Raw genomic sequence first — 19722 nt, 5'->3', positions numbered from 1 at the left:
GTACCAGTTACTGTTGTGGGCTTTTCACGAGGCACACATGCTCTTATATCTGTGTGTGTGTGTGTGTGTGTGTGTGTGTGTGTGTGTGTGTGCGTATCCATGCAGAAACACAGCACAAGGAAGGCAGAACTGGAGGTTTGTGACAATGGCTGCGGGTCTGGACCAAATGGAGATTTCTTTGTGCCTATTGGTTAAACTTTAAAACTGGGGCCCGTCTGAATAGCTCATAAGGTGCTCGTTTCTGTTCTGGCCTCAGTCTCTCGGGCCAGTGGACCCCTCCGTGGCCTCGGCCCCATCCCTGCCCTGCCACCCTGCCACGCCCTCCCAGCCCTGCTCCAAATACTCCGTCTGACGCTTAGAAAGCCCCATCTCTGGGCTTTTTTTGTTGTTGTTCTGTTCTTTTCTGTGTCCTGAGGATGGGGCGACTCCTGGGGGTGGGAACTACACATCCCCCTCATACCAAAGCCGTCCTGAGGGTTGCCAGAGTGGGACGGAAAGCCACCTCATCCCCTCCTTGCCACCGAAGGCGTGGGGGATTGTCACCTGACGTGATCCCTAAAGAATACCTGTCAGGTGACCTAGTTTGCTGCAGATCCAGGGCCGTGGCTGTCTCCCATAATGGGGGTTAGCCGCCCAGCACCCCTCTCCTTCATCTGGGGAGCCACCTCAGTCAGCTCGTGTGCGCCGGCCGGCTGCCCCTGAGCCAGGTGTGGCTGACGCCTCCACCCACTGGAAACCGTAAGTGGCACACTGACACCTGTGGTCCTGCCCAGCCAGCCTCTCGCCACCTCACCTTTCAGAACCATCAGAGTCTCATGTTGGGATTTCCCTGTGGGAAGGAGCCCCTGGCAGGTGCCCGAGGAGGCTGTCACTGTGCTCCTTGCTGCTGATGGACGGGCAGACTGTGGTAACTCACCCAAGTCTCTGCGTGTGTGGCCTCAGCCTGAACTGGGTCAGGGGCAGGCTGTCACCGGGAGGGAAAGTGACTTGTTGGGAAGGGTGTTGGCCTCCATTCATTTGTGACTTAGTGCCTGCCAGTTATTCAGGAAATAACTGTCATTCAGGACAAGGTTTCTGCTTAGTTTCAAGAACAGGACGCTGGCCCAGGACCCCTCAGGGGTGGGAGTAGGGGACAAGTCATGCAGTCCCTCCCTCCAGCTCAGGAGTGTCCGTGAGGAGGCTGGGGAGGCAGAGAGCTGCCCTGTGGATTACCTGACTTGCCTGGGAGGGGAGAGGAAGGAGAGAGGCTGAGCAAAGGGAATGGAAATAGAACAGAGGCATCAGCATAAAAATGGGGAGAAGGAGGGAGAGGAAAGGGCCAAGGAAACTTGCTTCGCCTCCTTTGTGGTCTCTGCCTCCTCCTGGTCTTCTAAGCTGTTTCCCAGGAAGTCTGCTGTCCCTGGGTGCCCTGCAGCCATGGGGGGTGAGTTTGGGTGTGTGCCTCTGTCTGCTTGTCATCTGAATCTATCCCCTTAGGGACCAGAACCGAGTCCAGACTCTGGGAGAGGAGAGGGAGGGACGAGCCCCTTATTTTCTGTTGCTTTTCTGTGTCTGTGAAGGTTTTTGCCTCCTTTAGGGCTCCTTCTCTGTGCCTCTCTGTATCTCTGGTTTTCATTCTCTGGCTCTCTTTCCTCCTCTGCGCCTGGGGTTGACCTCTCTCCCCCTTAAGGTCAGTGTCCCTGAATGGGCAGTTCAGAGCCCTCCGTCCATGCAACGTGTTAGGCTCCATGCTTCCAAGTCTAGGCTGGGCTGTTTCTACAGAAGCAGTTCTCATCCTGGTGACCAGAGGGCACCGAGACCTCCCGTCCAGGGGCTCATCTGGTTGCTCCACAGACACCCCCTCTGAGCAGGTCCCCTGTGGGAAGCTCCTGGCACAGGTCCTGAATGTGCCATGTCAAAGATGGAGCGTACGTGAGGAGTCAGCCTTGAGCTCCAAGGCGCGGGGAGGGAAAGCACAGTTCCCTCAGTCTGTGGCTCCTGAGCCCGCATGGTCTCCACTGCCCTCTCTTTGACCTCCCCCCACCAGCCACTGTCCCTGTCATGTGTCAGACTGGCTCACAGCAGATCCCTGCTAAATTCCGCTCACCTCTGAACCTCTGCAGGTGCTGTTCCCTCTCCTGGAACTCCCTTCCCAGCCCCCAACCCCACACCCTCCCTCACTAAGTATTATTCACACCTGAAATCGCAGCCTAACCATCACTGCCTTGAGGAAAGCTCCCCTAACTCATCCTTGGGGCTCCCTGTACCTCTCATTCCACTTTTACCACAAGGATGACTTCCCCAGTTGTCTGACTTCTCCTCTAGTCTGTTGGTTTCATGAGCCCAGACATCCTTGCTACCCTGCTTGCCACTGCTCTCAGCGTTTGACATACTAGTACTAGATGGCATTCTGTGGCCTTCCCTAAGTAAGGAAGGAATGAATAAATGGACGCATGAGCCACGAAGACCCCAAAGACCAGTTTTCTCTGGGTTACCTGGTCTGGCTACTTCTGTTCAGTCTCTCCTCAATTCATGATTTGCTGGCTTGGCTTCTCACGAGAACTGTCTCCCCTGGCTGGTTCCAGCAGACACGACCCTCCTTCAGCGGCCTAGTGAGTCCATGACAATCAGAAGCTGGTGCCAAGATTCTGAAGTTCCGAGCCTCTGTGACACTGCTTCTCACTCCTTGGGATTCTGTGACTATGGCTGACTCACCAGCGCCCCCTGCTGGCTGAACTGCAGGCCTTCTCCTGCTTTCTTCTCTCCGGAAGGACCAAGGGAGCTCTTCCTTCCGTTCATCCATAATCACGCGAACACCTAAAACATAAGCCTAAAAGCACACATGTGTAGTGAGTGTCTACTATCTACCAGGCTCCGTCCTAAATGTGAAGTGTATAAGCTCCATAGGGTACAGTTTGCATTCTCAAAGCTCTTCTAATCCAATACAGCGGTACTAGACAACATCAGGGCTGTGTGATGACCTTGGGGACACGCAGGGTGCCGTGGGAGCACCTAGCGTCAAGTGTGGGGGGCAGGAGTGTTCTCTGGATGGAGTGATGTGTAAGCTGAGACTTGGATGGCAATTGGAGATAGGAAGTGGGGTACGGACATGTGTGTGACAGAGGGCATTCAGGCTGGAAGATGGACCAGCGTGGACCACGTGAGGCTGAGCTCAGCATGGCTGGAGCAGAGAGGGGAGAAAAGAGAGGAGGGAGAGAAGGCTACAAAAGCCGGTGGAAGCTGTGTTGATGAGGGCCTTGTACACCGCGGGAGAGTGTGGACCTTATCCAGAGGCCAATGGGAGCCACTGGGGTGGGGGAGGGTAAAACAGGGGAGAAGCAGGGACCCACTGGGAAGCAAGGACGCTATTTTATTCACTTGGTTATCCCCACCATCTCACTGAGCACACACACACACACAATACCCAGGGCCCTTTGTACTGGCTGGAAGACTCTTCCCCAAGATGTCTTCAGACTAAATCCTTCACCTCCTTCAAGTCTTTGCTTCAGTGTCGCTTTCTAAGGGAGGTATCATACCCTGACCTGCCTATTTAAAATGACAACCTGCCACCCTTTCTCTCCCTCCAATCACCTTTCCGCAGCTTATTTTCCTCAGTAGTGCTGTTCACTTACATACAATATACTCTACGTACAATAGAATGTCTTTGTTATGTGTCTGTCTAATGTCTTTCTTCTCTCACTGAAATCTCCAAAAGGACAATGTTTGGTTTTTTCCCAGTGACCCATTTCAGCACTAGAACAGCTCCTGGCACATAGGAAACAAACAGTATTAGTTGAATGTATGAATGATGATAGTTGATTACTCTTTTTTTCTTGGGACTCATGGTTTGTCTGCCATGATTCCTGACACTTATCTAAATTGAGGAACCCGTTTTTTAAGTCTGTTCTCAAAGCATCGTGCAAACTAACAGAATGTGTCTTGCCATAGCCCGTCTCCTACCTCCCGTGTTTTTCTTGCCTCTGTCATCAAAATTAGGGACGATTATGACAATCTTCCCTAGCCAGATGGGCTAGAAATCTGAAAAACAAAATAAACGAACAAACAAAACAGACACAGGCTTATAGATACAGAAAACAAACCGATGATTGCCAGATGGGAGGGGATTGGGCGGCTGGGTGAAAAGATGAAAGGAGTAAGAAGTGCCAGTTGGCAGTAACAAAATAGTCATCGGGATGTAAAGTATTGGGAAGCTAGTCAATAATACTGTAATTCCTGTGTGTGGTGGAAGGTGGCACGAGACTCACCAAGGGGGTCACCTTATAAGCTATATAAATGTCTAAGTACTATGTTCTCTTCAGCCCAGATTAGCCTCACCAATGGCAAGAATTCAGGAGGCCCGAGGGGGTTATGAGATAGTGTAAGAATTTCCAAGTAATTCCTGAGTGGTGCTGGGGCATCGGCTAGTTTGAGGCTCAGCTGTGCTGCCCCCTGGTGGGGGATCCAGCCATCCTTACAGTCCGTCCTGACACGTGAATTGTCTGTCTTCTTGGGTGAATTTACTGACCTGCGAATTCCTGTCATTGTCCCCACCGAGCAATCCTGCAATCCTTCCAGGACAGTAATGCAGAAGTCTTTGTGGCATTGTGCGTGTTTGTGCGTGTGTGTGTGTGTATGAGAGAGAGAGCCCATTTTTATGAATGGTTTTGTCAAACATTGTTTTACAAGATGTCAGCGTCTTATTAAATCCATTTATTGTGCATGCAACGCAATTACTTAAATATAGTGTCTTAATTACTTAAAGCATTAGTGTCTGTACAAAGCAGTTCCTACAATGTTTCTTGCCTTTGATTTTGCAACGTCAATATGAACATCACATTTTGCCTATTTACTTAATAATGTGTTAAAAATCTCATCTCAATATATTATATACAGTTGTTTTTGTCAGTTGAGTATGTGTCAGCCATCTTTATATTCACTTGCCTGAACATATTGTAGCAAAATAAACAAAATGGAAATTTTCTCAACAGCCGTGCATAGTCCTATTGAGTTTTACTGTAAGTGTCTTATGATCTCAATCTTTAGAATAATTCGTGAAGTGTGGGGGATGTCATACTGGAATCTTTCTGAACTTCTTTATCAGCACATGGTCTTACTTGTATTTCTAAATCAGTTCGTCATCTAATATCCTTCTTACCATATCAGTGCGCAGGTGATTCTTAACAAGCTATTCTCTACTGGTTGTATGTTTTTCTTTCATGTACAATGTGCAAATCCACTTTAGATATAATATAAATGTATTTTCACTGCCAGATTTAAATGTCTCTTACTTTTTTTTATTAATGTATGCTACATTTTATAGCAAAATGACATCTTTGTCAGGAAGTAGCTGGCATAAGTTATCTTGCAAATTTTCACTGTGTGAAACATGTCAGGGATATAAAAGGTGCATCTGGGGATAAAAAAACATAATTGTACTGCACGATTTTGGGGTATATTAGAGTCAGATTTGGGGCGCATGGCATTAATTTTGTGTACTATAATCAATATGGTCATTACCAGTTAAAAATCAACCACTCCCAGCACTGCGTAATTTGTCTTATTTTAAGCCTGAATATTCTGTTGGCGACAGTGCTAATCTTTTTAAATTTTCTCTATTTAATCAGTGACCAGTTTCTAATATAAACAGGTATTATTTTACTTTTACATAAAATAAGCATTTATAAATATAAAGTCGGATAAGAAAACTGAGTGCTAAGATTCGCTTTAGCATTATATGATTATATATGGCATATAACTTGTTTACCAGCCATTAAAATAACTTGCCATGAGACACTGACAGACTTACTTGCTACCACATTTAATGCCATGAGCTGTCATACAACTGTGTGTGTAAAATTGTATGCAACTAAATATATATACAAAAGATGGAGGCGGGTCTAGTACAGAGCTACACTCTTCTTGGTATTCGGATTTTTGAGAGGGTGAATTCATCTCCTCTCCAAACCCTGAGTCAATTGAGAGAGAGACATTGGTGTGAGACAGAGGGCTGGTAAAGCAGAGCATTGAAGAATGTCCATTGTACCATGGCCAAAATGGAAGACTTAGTATTTATTCCAAAGTTTAAACCATGGGATCTGGATTGGGACAGAACTCCCCCAGCTAGCTACTGAATGGGGACATGATGGAAAAGCACAAGTGAGGGTAAGACTCTTGCCGTTTCACTCTTTGTCCAGTGGTGAGAGTGGAGTTTGAGATGGAAGACGTTATGTTAAAACAAGGCTAGAATGTGTTAAAAAGAGTATTGCCCCTTAAATCAATAGATATGATTAAGACCCTATCAAATGCACCCTGAGAAGTTACAGAAGTTTTACTCTCACATCTGCTCGTTAGCTAATGGCTCAGATTATCTGGAGAGCCTGATAATCTCCAAGGTGGTATCATTTATCACCGGCTATTTAACACTTTTCAGTAAGCATGCTGGATATTATCATGGCATTTTCTAAACACACACACACACACACACACACACACACACACACACACACGAGTTTCTATGTCAGAGACATCTTAAGAATTCCTGAAACACCTCTCTGGACTCCTACTCTTCCTTTTGTCAGAGGCTGAAAACCACAGACCTAGAAATTCTCTTCTTGGCCTGAGTATTGATTGGGAAGGTGGTCACGGCCACCTTCATTCTAGCACCCAAAGCCTTCAGTGACCTGGCTGCCCCTGGCCAACCGTGTCTCATAACAACTTCTTTTGGTCTAAGAGGATGGCCAGGAGCGGCAGCCCTCCATCTCTCTTCTGCGACACCACGCCGAAAGGGTGGCCTTCACGGGGTGTGGCTTCGTGAATCTGAGCTGTGGACCAGGTGCAGTTGGTTTCTGGGGTACAGATGTTTCTCCATCCCTTTATCTCCCACTGGCCTAACAGGCACAGAGTGTCTCGCTTCTGTGATCGAAACCAGAGTACTGGAGAAGGGGCAGAAGCATTGCAGTTGCCTACGGCCCACTCTTGGGTTGGAAAGGGCAGTGCTTTGAGAAATTGCCCCAAACTCATGCCATTTGTCCCACCGAATAAAAGAGGAAAAGAAAGCAGAAAGTGTAGGTAGCAATCAGTGTTCGGGGACATCGTACTTCCTGGGCCATGGGGTGGGCTCTGGCCCTGGTGTGTGGAGAAGTGGGGACGCAGCCAGGCAGATATGCTCAGGGAGCGTGTTTGTCATGGCTTTTTGAACTGAGATCCGAAAACTAGAGGACCCCAGTACCATTTCCTTCTTTAGCATGAGACTCCCCCTAATTGGAAGGGTGTGGCAGCTAAACTCCGGGGCTGAGAAGTGGTGTGTCCTGAGCAAGGAGAAGAAAGCTTAGTGATGGTGGCACCTGCAGTAATAGCAGTGGGGCAGCTGATATTGGGGTACACCCCCTACTCCGCCCCTCTGGATCTTTCCTTTCCGCAGCCCTCTCAAATGGCTCAGGCCTGGGGTCTGCCTTGGTGGGAATGGCCCAGCTGGCCGTGGCTGGCTCATGTGGGGTCTGCTTGAAGAATCCAGGTTAATGGGAGCCCCCCAGAGCCGAGGATGGGGGCAATCAACAACCAGCAGGAAGTTCAGGAAAGGGAAGCTTTATTTTTGCGCACTGATGAGGCTTTGGGAAGAAGACTCTTCTGTAGCCTTCAGGTCTCCTTGATCTAAGACCAGAGCCAAGGTCAGGAGGTCTGAGGCTTTCAGGGAAAAGAGGAATCCATCACCTACACCTCCAGGGGCTTAGTTCGGAAGAGAGAGGGGAACAAGGCTGAGAGCGAGGAAAGACGTCCATTCGAGCTGGTCCTTGGCTGGGGGATTTTGGCTCCTCAGAAGTGGCAGGTCAGCAGCTGCAGCCCCCGAGGCCATGGCAACGACTACAGCAGCCAGAGGACGTGCTGTCACAGCAGGTGGATGGCTGGGGCTCGCCCAGGCAGACATCTGGAAACCGGTGAGACACCAGACAGCAGCAGTCCCCAAAGCCAGAAATACAGCAACTGGAGGTACAGCAGGAGGGGGCAGGAGGGGGACAGGGAACTGGGCAGGGAGCAGGGGCTTGAGGGGGACACTTGGGAGGACATTTGGGGAGGCACTTGGCAGAGAGCTTGCACTTCTGCTGGCTTTGTTGGCAGGACATCTTGGAGAAAGTTCCGTCACTCTAGAAGGCAACACAGATATATTGAAAGTCAGGTGACTACAAATGTAATTTGCTTCAGTATTTTCCTGCAGGGTCTGAAGCTCTGTAGGCTTGTTTTCCTGGCATAGGAGAAATCAGGCGGTGGGTAAATTAGAATTTGCTAACGGCTTCTCCTACCTGTCACGGTTCTCCCAAGATTCCTGGTTTGAAAGGCAGCAACTTAGGGAACTAGGTAGGTTTGAAACTTCCCCTAACTTACGCATTCTAGAAACCAGGGTCTGGCCTGAGCCGCGGGTCACACCACCTGTCTTCATCAATTGTCTTTTTTTCTTTCTTACATCATGGGCTCTGCCTTTGGTCTACTCTTCAGCCCTGCAAGGCTGTCTCTTGTCCTATAAAGTAGCTGCCCCCAGCCCCGCCTGAGCCTCCGGTTAATATCCGTCTCTTCTGGGATCGCTGTTTCTGACCCGACGCAGAGATTTCCATGAGCCCGATCGCCCTGCAGGTACCAGTTCGTTCCCATTGTGTCCCGCCTGGAGTGGCTTTTCCCATTCAGCTGAGGTGTGGCAGTCCCGGCCATCCCCACACTGCCATCAGATCCGTACGGACACTCACCTTGTTCTTCTAACGTCAGGCAGGCAATGGATATGTCACAGGGAGTGAGGTGACAGTGTGGTCCTACCCCTTTTATACATGTCCTGCACCCAGCTCGAGGGGATGAGCCACACAGTGGTAAACCAGGTGGTCATGACGACAACTTCCCACATTCCAGTGGCTCTGTCACTGTGTCACTTTGTCACACTCGGTACTTCTGGATCCTCACGAGGATCTTCCCAGAGCATCCCTCCCTCCCATAAACGCTGGAAGTATTTCCATAAAGATAAGCAGATCCTGATTTAGGAGGGAGTCACCCTGGGACAGCCTGGGGACTGAGCTTAGGGTTTCTGGAGGAAGCCAAAGCATGCTTGAGATGGAAATCTAAAGCCACACACGTGGGGTCAGCGCAGGACCTAGCGAAGAGTCTGCAGGTCCTATCAGCAGGTTGGGAACCATTACTCTCAGCATCCGTGGGTCACTGCTCAGGGCTCGGATCTAATTCAGACCCCAGAGAGGCTGAAACCTGGACCAGGGACAGAGCATCACGGAAAGGCCCAGAAGGAAAGGGTGTTAGTCCAGTACTCACACTCCACACGTAGGTGAGGAAACTGAGGGCCACAGAGGACGGAGGAGAAGCTCGAAGTTGCATAGAGTCTGACTTAGAAGCCAGGTCCTCGCTCGCTGCCAGCACGGAGCCGGACGCCCCTTTCTTGGATCACAGTCCCTCCTTTTAAGCTTGCTCGGTTAGCTCACCCTGGAGTCTGTTCCCCGCCGCCCACCCGGTCCCTTCTTTTACATGCAGCTCCCCACCCCGTTTGCGAGCCTTCACCCATCATTTCAGCCATGCTTCTGCCAATATAATAAACTTTTGCCCCTTTGCCCTGTCGCTGCTCTGGACAGACCAAACCTCAACCCTGGCCGAATCCTCTGTGCTCGGACTAGATGAAATAAAAATACATTTTTTTTTTCTTGTTTAAAGACACTTTGGCAGGTTGGCATCATAGTTTGATGAGCCACTGGGGCCAGGCCCGAAATGCTGCCTGGCAAACCTATATGCTCTCTGCGTTCACTGAGCACACACATCGTGCCTTGTCCCTTCTCTCGAATCTTCCAAACCTTCACCGTGCGGCCTCTGGATGGATGCTGCTGCGTCTTCTTCAGGGGCAAACAGTCGCTGTCAAATGTGGAGTACTTGTGCTTTCCAAGCCTGCTCGTGCCCTCAGCCATCCTTCGTGACGTCCTGTGTCAGAGGTGGGGCAGCCCCTTCACTCTTCCAACCCCCGTCTGACCTCCTTTGTGCTGGAGCCCTGTATCTTCAACCTAGATCACAGCGGTTTCTCCTAGGAAACGCCCCCACGGTGTCCTGTATTCCCAACAACAGCCTGCTGGAATAGATTTTTCAATGTCTGTCATTCCAGACAGAACGAAATCTCCGGGTTCACTGGCTCACTCTTTATCCCCAGCACGACGCAGGGCTTGACATCCTGCAAGTGCTCAACAAATATTTGTTCAATGAATGAGTGAGGGATTTGTGCTTGACACAGAGGTCTCCCTCCTTTCCCTTCTCGAGAGAGAGCAGCTTGGGAGGCCAGGCCAGCCGCGGGGAGCTGGGGCAGGGCGGGCAGGCTGCTCCCAGGATGGAGGCATGGATGCCAGCCGAGGGGTCAGGGCTCGGGTCCCAGCTCTGCTATTGGGCTCAGCTCTGGGTTTCCCGGGAGGCTGCGGCAGGTCACCTCAGTCCATCTTCAAGTCTGTATTTGCACTGGTAAGTATCAGATCGCCAGGGAGCTGGCGTCCAGCCCAAGGGCTGCCTTCCCTGGTGTGTGTTTTTCCTTCCCTTTCTTTACCTGGGGTAGGAGTGGTGGCGAATTATATGAAGAAGGGAAAGAGCATGGCTGGTGTGTGTGTGTGTGAGGAGGTGAGATAGTTGAGGGTAAGTCACACCGTGTAGAAGCGTCTCCTAGTCTATTTGGTTTATCTCACTGACGAGAGGAAATGGCTGAGTGCTCACTTCTTGCCTTGTTGTACTTCTCTTAGCTGAGTCTGTGAGCTGCTGCAGCCCAGACCTGTGGGCAGAATTATGCTCCTTCCTGGCAATCCCCCCACTAAAATATTACTAGTAATTTTAAAAGGTTGGAAAAACGTTGTTCTAATGTATTGATTCAACACCATCAGTAAACTGTTGGTTCTGATAATGAAAAAATAATTTATTCTGACAGAAACTCCTTTCTTGTAGTAATTTTGTAAATATCACTGGAAAGACATTAATTTGTTCACTGAGTGCCTGTGATGTGCAGGGTTTCGAGAATTCCAAGAAGATGAAGCTACTTCTTTGCTCTTAAGGAATGGTACAGGTGGGATGATAAGAAGGGAAGGAAAGGGGTTAACACTTATTCTCAACCTTTCCCATCCACCCAACATATTATTTGCATTGTCACAACACAATATGCAATATGTATTAACAGCTCTGTGCGTGTCTTATTGTTCATCCCATTTTACAGATGAAAAGACTGAGGCTCAAACACAGTGGGAGTTAGCCAAGGGGTGAGGGGGCAACTGTTGTTTTAGATGGCGGGAGACCACATGTACATGGGCACAGAGCTGTGAAAGAGCTTGATCTTTTCTGGAAACAGAGTGGCCGTAATATTGGAGAAGAGAAAGAAGTGGGGCCCTAGCAGGACAGAAAGGAAGGAAGGGCCTGGAACATGAGAGCCTTGTCGCCAGGGACGTTCAAAGGTCACCTCTTCCACCAGCCCCGCCTCCGTCAGTACGAGCTGCGGTGTTGGGCGCTCCCAGCCCTCTCTCCACGCGGCCACCACTGTCTCTTGCATGAGCTTCATGTCTTTACATGGCGTAGAAGTTGGAAGAAAGTGGGTCTGGACTCGGAGCACTGGCATTTGAACCGTGGTTACGTTAATCTTTTTTGAGCCTCATCTTGTTTTTCTTTAAATCTGTAAAATGGGATTAACAATAAGAAACTCATAGAGTTGCTGTAGTGTGATAATGCAAATAACATTTGACAGATAGTAGGTTCAAAATACATTTCAATTTCTTTCCTTTCCCTCATATCATCCTACTTATATGGGGGTTCCTAAAAACGTGGAGTCACATTTTAAAATATCATCAATCCTTAATCCTTGACTATTTGGGCTGCCGAGGGTCGGGGCGGGGGGCAGTCTGAGCAGACAACAAGGGGGGCCTTTCATATACCCAACGCGGCAAGTAATTCCACCTGTACCTGCTCGGTATTTTGGAGGTATACATTGGACGTAGTTTGAAAACAGGATCACCTTGCTGGAAGTCTGACCAGAGATAATAGGAGCATCTTTGGCATTTAAGTAAGGGAGGGACATGATGAGATTGACATCTTAGGTTACTCAGGTCAGGTGGCCACAGGTGCCTTGAATTTTTTTTTTTTTATATAAAGATTTTATTGGGGAAGGAGAACAGGACTTTATTGGGGAACAGTGTGTATTTCCAGGACTTTTTATTGGGGAACAGTCGTGTGTTTTTCCCAGGACTCATCAGCTCCATCCAAGTCAAGTTGTTGTCCTTTTACAATCTTAGTTGTGGAGGCGCAGCTCAGCTCCAGGTCCAGTTGCCGTTGTGAGTTGCAGGGGGCACAGCCCACCATCCCTTGTGGGAGTCGAACCGGCAACCTTGTGGTTGAGAGGACGCACTCCAACCAACTGAGCCGCCGTCCGCCTGCAGGTGCCTTGATTTGGTGACTTTAAGCTGACGTCTGGGGTGAAAGTCCAGCTCCAGTGTCAGAGCTGGACTTGGGGGAGCTCTTTTTCAATGAGCCTGTAGACAGAGGAGCTGGCTGGAGGGGCTGGGAGGGTCTTTACTTGGCTGGGGCCTGTCTGGGCACAGCTCATGCATTCCTGGACTCGGCTGTCATCTGCCTAAGCACTGCTCACCATCCTGCCTGTCTGAAGATTCAAGCATGCTATGGATTCCTGCCTGTCGTGGGTGTGCCCCTTAATAGAAGGGTGAGGTACCAGCCAGGCCAGCGTTGACATGCATGCGATTCTTATCAAACTGCTTCCCAGGTGATGAAAGAAAGGCAAACAAGGATATTCCTCTGCCCGAAGCAGTCAGACCTTGAACAGTCCTCCAATTGGCCAGAATCCCAGTGGGCGGGCCACCCGTGGGTTTGACTCTGGCAAAGGACACTAGAAGAGAATTCCTGGTCCTCCCAAGGGCAATGGGACTCATCCCTGGGTCACGGGAGCACCCGCGCTACTTGTGCTTCTCTTGCGGTGAAGGGAACACTCATGGCTTGTGTTCAGTGACTTGGCCCCGTGGGTCTTAGCTCATCCCAATTTGTGGACAGAAGAAAGGGATAAGATCTACTCAGTATGATACATCCTCGTCACTTCTATGAGGTGACCTCAAAAGCCAGTTGTCCTCCCTTGTCTGTATAGTGTGAGCTAGAGACATAGGACTGCCATGTATAATATGGTGGTTAAAAGGAATCTTGTGGGTAAAGAGACCAACACTGTCCAGCGTTCAGTGGTACCCTGTGAGCTGTACTTACAATACAAGTGTTCTCATCGTTTGTTGCAGTCCCAGGTATCCCCCAGCTTCTAAGTCCTCGTCCTGTCGGACTGGGGGACACACACCAATATCACCTGGTGCCAGCTCCTCTTTTCTCAAATATCTTCAACTGCACAAATGTCCCGTGGATTGGAGTAGCAGGTTATCCCCACAGCACTGGCCCAGGCCTGACACGGGGTCACTTGCTTCTTCTGGGGCTCAGTGTCTTCACTTGATGAGTGGTGTTGTTTTTATCTTGATCTGAGTGGTGTTGTTTTTATCTTGATCTCGGAGAGCTCAGCCTGGGGCTGCTCTCACAGCAGAACCTGGCTGACTTCCTGATTTGTCATCTCTGATCGCTGTGATGGTCCTTCTCCTCTGTAACCAGGGGAAGGATCTCCTCCTTCTGTCCCAAGTTCCACGTTGGCCCCTCAGCTGTGAGCAGGGCTATAGTGATACCATCCTGTTGGGTCTAGTATTTACAAATGTCACCATGAAAAGGTACTTTTCAGTCCCAAGATAGGAAGGGATGAAGAGAGATCACCTTGTCTTTTCTTCCAGGCAATGATTCCCAAGGAGATATTTCGAAATCTTTCAAAAACGAAGACCACACAGCCTATACTGACAGAGCTTTCTTTCTCCCGTGGAACTTCATCCCTCTCTTGTGGTGTTCAGGCTGGGGTCCTCCCAGAGAGGTGAGCAGAGCAGACTTTGGCCTCCATCATGCTCCCGTTGTTAGACACTCCTGTACTGATAAGGTCTCCGGCTCATCACAACCTCAGGCTAATGCCTTCGCCATCGTTCTGTCCACTGTCTCAAAACGGGATAACCCAGTAGGCTGTAGCCTTCATCCTGCAAGGAACACATCTTAAGAGAAAGACAGCCCTCACTGCAAAGCCTGCTTCCGGGTCGGTAGTGTTTTCTTGACCTGGGAAGGCCAGGACTATAAAATGAAATAGTCTGCGGGCAGGTGTGAAGAAGCCTCAGGCAAGCCGCTCAGACTTCTGGGGCACGTGCTCTCACCTGTGATATCAGGACCTTCTGCTCTGTCATTCTGTGAACCTGTAGTTCTAAGCCATTCATACTTTAGAGATTGTGGTCCCCTAAGGGGACCCCCCTATATTCCCCACATTTGTATTGCATTTCACATGTTTTATTTGTCTCCTCTTAACAACCCGTGAGTTGGGTATTAGTTACTGCACTATGGAAAAACTGAGTATTGGCAAGTTTAAGATCAAGGGCAGATCACACAGTCTCTAGGGCCCAGAGCAATAGGGGCCAACCCAGGAGGGAACGGCATGAAGCAAGGACACTGTTCTTTCAGTCTTGCTCTCAGTGGTGTGACAGATCAGGGGCTCTGAACCTGGCTGGGCATATAAGCCATCTGGGAAGCACTCTTAAAACACAGATTCCTGGCCCCCAACTAAAACCTGTTGAGTCATAATCTCTAAGGGGCGGGTCCTAAGCGTTTGCATTGTTTAAATATCCCCAGGTGACTCTGCTAGTTTAGGAAATATCATCCTAGAGAGTTCTGGTAGTACCGTGAGCTAGGTATACACACACACACACACACACGTACACGCACACGCATGCACACGCATGCACACTAGACTATTTGTCGCTTTACATTCTATCTGCCAGGAAGTTCAGCATTGACCAATAGTCTGCAGGTTGCAAATGGAGTATCTGTACCCTTTTATCTATCCACAGGCTTTCTCCTACTGCATTCTGATTTCCTGCCTGTGGTTTTGTGACTACAGAGATGTTACGAGCTCTCGTGCCTTAGTTCATAGGGAGAATTGAAACTGGGTCTAACCTGTGCCTGGTGTGGCGCGAGGCTTTGTATGGCCATAGCTCCACACACGGCGTCCATAACCCCATCCTTCGCGCCCATATGATGGGAGCTTGTTTGTGGAAAGCGGGTCTACTAAGGTGGGATGGCAGGGGTGGAAGCTGGGCGGAGTCTGTGTGTGGCAGAGATTTCTGGTGGGTGGCGATCCTCATAGAGTGACAGTCCATTTCAATTCAGTCCCTTGATCTTCAGGATGTGCTGTCTCTACCCTGACCCATCCTTCCTCAGCTTCAAGGACACCAGCTCATTCATTCTTTCCTTTTCAGTGAACAGGCTAGAAAAACGTTGCTCACAGAGCATGCTGGGCACGTCAGAGTTTTGTTTTCAAAATAGCACACACCACAGCTGCATTCTGGGATTGAACAAATAAATGAACGTGTGGCCGATGGTGGGGGCCAAGTGTCTCCCTGTGGGGACTGGAAGCTTACAGAGACGCAAAGGAAGAGGCTAGAATAAACCATGTGATACTGAATTAGAGCTGAAGACATCAGTATGAGTTCATGTTTAGCTTAAGATGGATACAGAGGGATAACTATTGAAATAGTTATAGGTGTGTGTGTATATGCTGCTTAATATACACACGTGTGTTTCCAAGCTCCACCCAATGAGAAGATATGGAAACAATGACACCCCAGTAACAATGAACGCAGCCAGCACCCAGGTCTTTGTTTATGATACATTATTTCAATACAAGAAACCAGGGCGCACTGGACAAATGGCTGCATCTAAGTCTGAGGCAGGGAAATGAGCCTGAAGCTCATGTCAAAAAGCAAGGAATTGCTTCAAAAAGAATTCAGTGGTGTTAGGACAAAAGGACTCAGGAGCTGATTGAAAGATCTCCCAAAGCTGAAACAAAAGGAACAGCAGAATGAATAACATGGCGTTGGATTACAACCCAGAATATAACAGTTATCTAACATCCACGAGTCTATACTGACATAAATAAATGATTGAATAAGTTAAAAAAAAAAGCAACAGAACACAGACAAATATCTTGTACACAAGAACATTGATATATTTCTTTCTGCTTGGGGGAAATTGAGATTTTTTTCCCCCCCAGAAATCTCTCACACAAACAGAACATCTAAAATCATATTTAAATACCTGTCAGCTAAATACGGAAGTTCAAGAAATAATATATTAAAACTTAGAAGACACTGCTTTGTACAACATAAAGCACTTTTTTCTCCTCAAAAGGAGAAGCATCTAAACTTTTTTAAAAGTATAGATTTCATGACAGTAAAATAGGTAGATCCTTGGCAAGTTTCACAGAAAGCGCTTCTTCTCACAAAGTGGATTTTTCCTTTAGCTGGCGTAATTTTTTTTTTTTTTAATGTCGTACTTACTCTCACTCTTGAGTAAAGAAATCCCTTTCCCAAAAATGATTTTTTTAAATGGAGGCATTTTCGTTGTTCCCAAGATACAATCTTCTTGGAGAGCTTGGAAAAAAAAAGAAAAATCTTTGTCTTTGACAATTCTAGAATTCCAACTCTAAAAATATGCCCTAGGAAAATTACTGAGAAGAAGCACCAATGAGCATGTTTATTTTACTGTTGTGTAGACAGCAAAAGAGGGCCCAATATTAGGGAATTAGTTATACAAATTATGATGTCTTCACTGGATAGAGTATAAAAGTGTTGATCAATATTTATTGGTACAGAAGAGTATTGACAGTTATAATGTCAGGTAAAATAAAAAGCCGGTTACAAAGTATTTTGAAATGATCCCATTTTGTGATTTTCATAAAGTTTGGCACTATGCCTATGAAATTATTAGCAGTGCTTATTTTCAGGTGATGAACTTTGTGGTTGGTCTTAACCATTTTCTCTATGCTTATCGACGTTAACAAATCTTTATCACAATGGAACCAGTATGGATCGTTTGTTTAATGAGAAAAGTTACACATAAAATTATAAATACATATAATTATAATACATCTACTATTAATGTGTATATAAATAATACTATTTATTAATGTGTATATAAATAATACTATTAATGTGTATATAAATATATCACAACAGAGGCAAAATCAGGTCTCAGCAACCAGGAAGATTTCTACGCTCTGCAAATGGGCACCCTGTGCCATATAACCTACTGGGTTGGGTACTTGGAAAACAATATTTTCGGTGCCCCCCGCCTTCTCCCCCAAAATGAGGTTCAGTTAAAACTTGTTCCATGGAACTTATACTCATATGCACCATAATTGCAAACCTCTCCAGACCTCTATATTCACCTCAGGTTCCCCCAGCCTTAGGCTTGGAGACCCTGGGTTTTGCCCAGACGTCCCCAGACCACTACGCTTTGGTAGCTGGGCTCTTATACTTTAAATTCCATAACTCAGCTTGTTTGAATGATTATAAGGAACTGAGGTCAGGAACTGTCCACATTATCATCTCACACCTGACATTCCAGCCAAGTTGAAATTCATACCACTGGCGAGCAGCTCACTTGCTAGGCATCTGTCTGTGCTGTACCTTCCACCTGGAAGCTGCTTCTTCCTCACTCCACCCGCAGCACCAAATCCGGCTAGCTTCACTCCAAAGGCCGTGTTGCAACGCTCCCCACCCCAGGGAGCCTGCTCTCCTCTCCCCCAAGGCCCACGCTCTCTGTTTCAAATTTCTCCTTCCAAGGCCCGGAAACTACCTGGGATCGACACCACAAAGATGAGCCTCTCTCTCCCTGCTGTCCTTGACCTTTTGTCCTCTGTGTCTCCTTTCAGTTCTTGTAGACACAAAGGAAGAAAAAAAAAGCGTGCCAATCCGCTTAAAATAATGTTTATTAGTCCACAGATTGCAATGGAGAAAGTCCGTTGCTTTTCCCACGAGGTTGGAAGCTTTTCTAGAGCAGAGACACATCTTCTCCTCACATCTGTGATCACAGAGCCCAGTACACAGTAGGCGCTCAACGTAAGTTTGTTGCACTGAAGCCTAGGGTGCTAGGCGCATGTGAGGACATTGGCTGAGGGTTCTGAGGATGCTGAGAACTCAGACATCATCAATCTCAAACCACTGTCTCTGTGAAATGTTGACAGGTGTCTGAGGAGGGAAGGAGGGGTGGCATCCACCTGCGGCGGTCTCGGCGGCCGAGGCTGCAGCTGAAGCGGCTGCTACCGCGTTGTCGCTAAGCTGAGCGGGTGAGTGGATGGCAGAAGCAGAAGTGCGTCTTAGTCCAGCTCTTGCCTCTTAAGTGCTGAGGGCCAGAAAGGGTTCCCTGGCCCCAAAGAGAGGGAGGGTCCTGAGCTTCCGAGTGGAATGAGGCCTGCGTGGGGGAGAGCAACTGTCCCTGTCCCCCTGTTCTCCGGCAGGTCGCCCTAACACTCTTCCTCTTTGATGTGGTAGACCGTGCCACCCCTGAGGCAGCGTAGCTCCTGGTGAGTCCTCCGAGAGTGGGCCGGCTTCTGAGCCTCGGAGCTTTGGGAACCAGAACCACCGCCTCCTGACCCGGGACTGCAGCTAGGAGCAGGGCAGGGAGCCAGGCAGGGGTGTGGGCACTGCAGAGGGGAGCATTTGGGGGCCCTCGGGGGCTCCCAAGATTGCTGCTTCCGCTGTGACATCGCTGGGCTAGCAGGCCGAAGCTGGAAGGACAAAGAGCATTCAGTTAGATCAGGGTCTTGGATGTCTGTCTGTCCTCTCCATGAGTTGTAGCTGTCAACATGGAGCCTGGCACGGACAGCCTGCCAATATCCATCCCGGGAGGGGAGAAATGGGTTTGCAAGGGCTAAACCTTAGGGAGTAAAGCATGGTGGGAACTCCCGGGAGACCCACTCACCAACAACCAGACTAATACTTTACTCTTCTGCTTAAACAGCCCACTTTCCCCAGGCCCCCGTCCACCATGGTCAAGTGTAAAGCAGAACTGAGTCTTTGCTCTTTCTTCCCTGAGCCTCCTAGGTCTGTGTGTGTATCTTCTCTCCTTCTCCGGTCCTCTGGCTTCCAAGGGTTTCTCCCATGTGCGATCACTCAGTTGAGCTTGTTCACAAGGACCCACTTCCCTTCCCAAACCTCTCCTCCGGGGCTTATCTCCTTACTCCCTGGGAAGGGACAAGAGGAGGGAACACGGCTCCCTTAGCAGCATCTAAGGAAGGGACATCCAAGTGTCTCCCCACCCAGAAGGAGCCTCACCCTAGAAAAGATGTGTGGACAAGTCACCCCAGGAGGAGACTGGAGGCCTGCGGGGCCGGGAAGGAAGAGGCCTTTTATACCTCCTCCCGGGGAAGCCTCCAGGCTACTTATTATTGGACGGCAGCCATGGAGTGGGTTATCTATCCGGATATTTCACAATTCCCAAGGCTGGATTCCTCAGCGACACACAGCTGGGATGTGGGTCAAAGGGATTCGCATGAGAGTGAGTGACCAGAAGGCTGGGGCCTGCAGACACGGCCTGAGTGGACGTGGGTATGACCAAGTCTAGAGTACATTCCTGGAGGGCTGAGTGGGGAAATGCCTGCTGGCGAGTCCTGTCTAGGATTGGAGGGGAGGACCAAGTTCAGTACCACTCAAGTCTGAGGAAGACCCTGCTTGTCCACCCCACCCCCATCCAGCTCAACGTCATTGCCACCGCGGAGACCTGCCTGGTCTCCCGGCCACATCCGACCCCTCCCATCGCTGAACTTCAGAGGTGCATACCTCTCGC

General features: G+C 48.9%; 1 protein-coding gene across 1 annotated transcript; it reads right to left on the bottom strand.

Annotated features, from left to right (window-relative positions):
* Positions 1-18253: 18253 nt before the first annotated feature.
* LCE6A (late cornified envelope 6A) lies at positions 18254-19245 on the bottom strand. Its single transcript, XM_033093465.1, is given in 3 exon segments — positions 18254-18300; positions 18400-18664; positions 19212-19245. Coding segments are annotated over 2 exon segments (291 nt in total). The 5' UTR covers positions 18644-18664; positions 19212-19245.
* Between the last annotated feature and the right edge of the window lie 477 nt (positions 19246-19722).

This window comes from Rhinolophus ferrumequinum, chromosome 22, assembly GCF_004115265.2.
Source record: "Rhinolophus ferrumequinum isolate MPI-CBG mRhiFer1 chromosome 22, mRhiFer1_v1.p, whole genome shotgun sequence".
Classification (NCBI taxonomy): Eukaryota; Metazoa; Chordata; class Mammalia; order Chiroptera; family Rhinolophidae; genus Rhinolophus; species Rhinolophus ferrumequinum.
The sequence above is the reverse complement of the archived record's forward strand: the minus strand, read 5'-3'. Positions and strand labels throughout refer to the sequence as shown.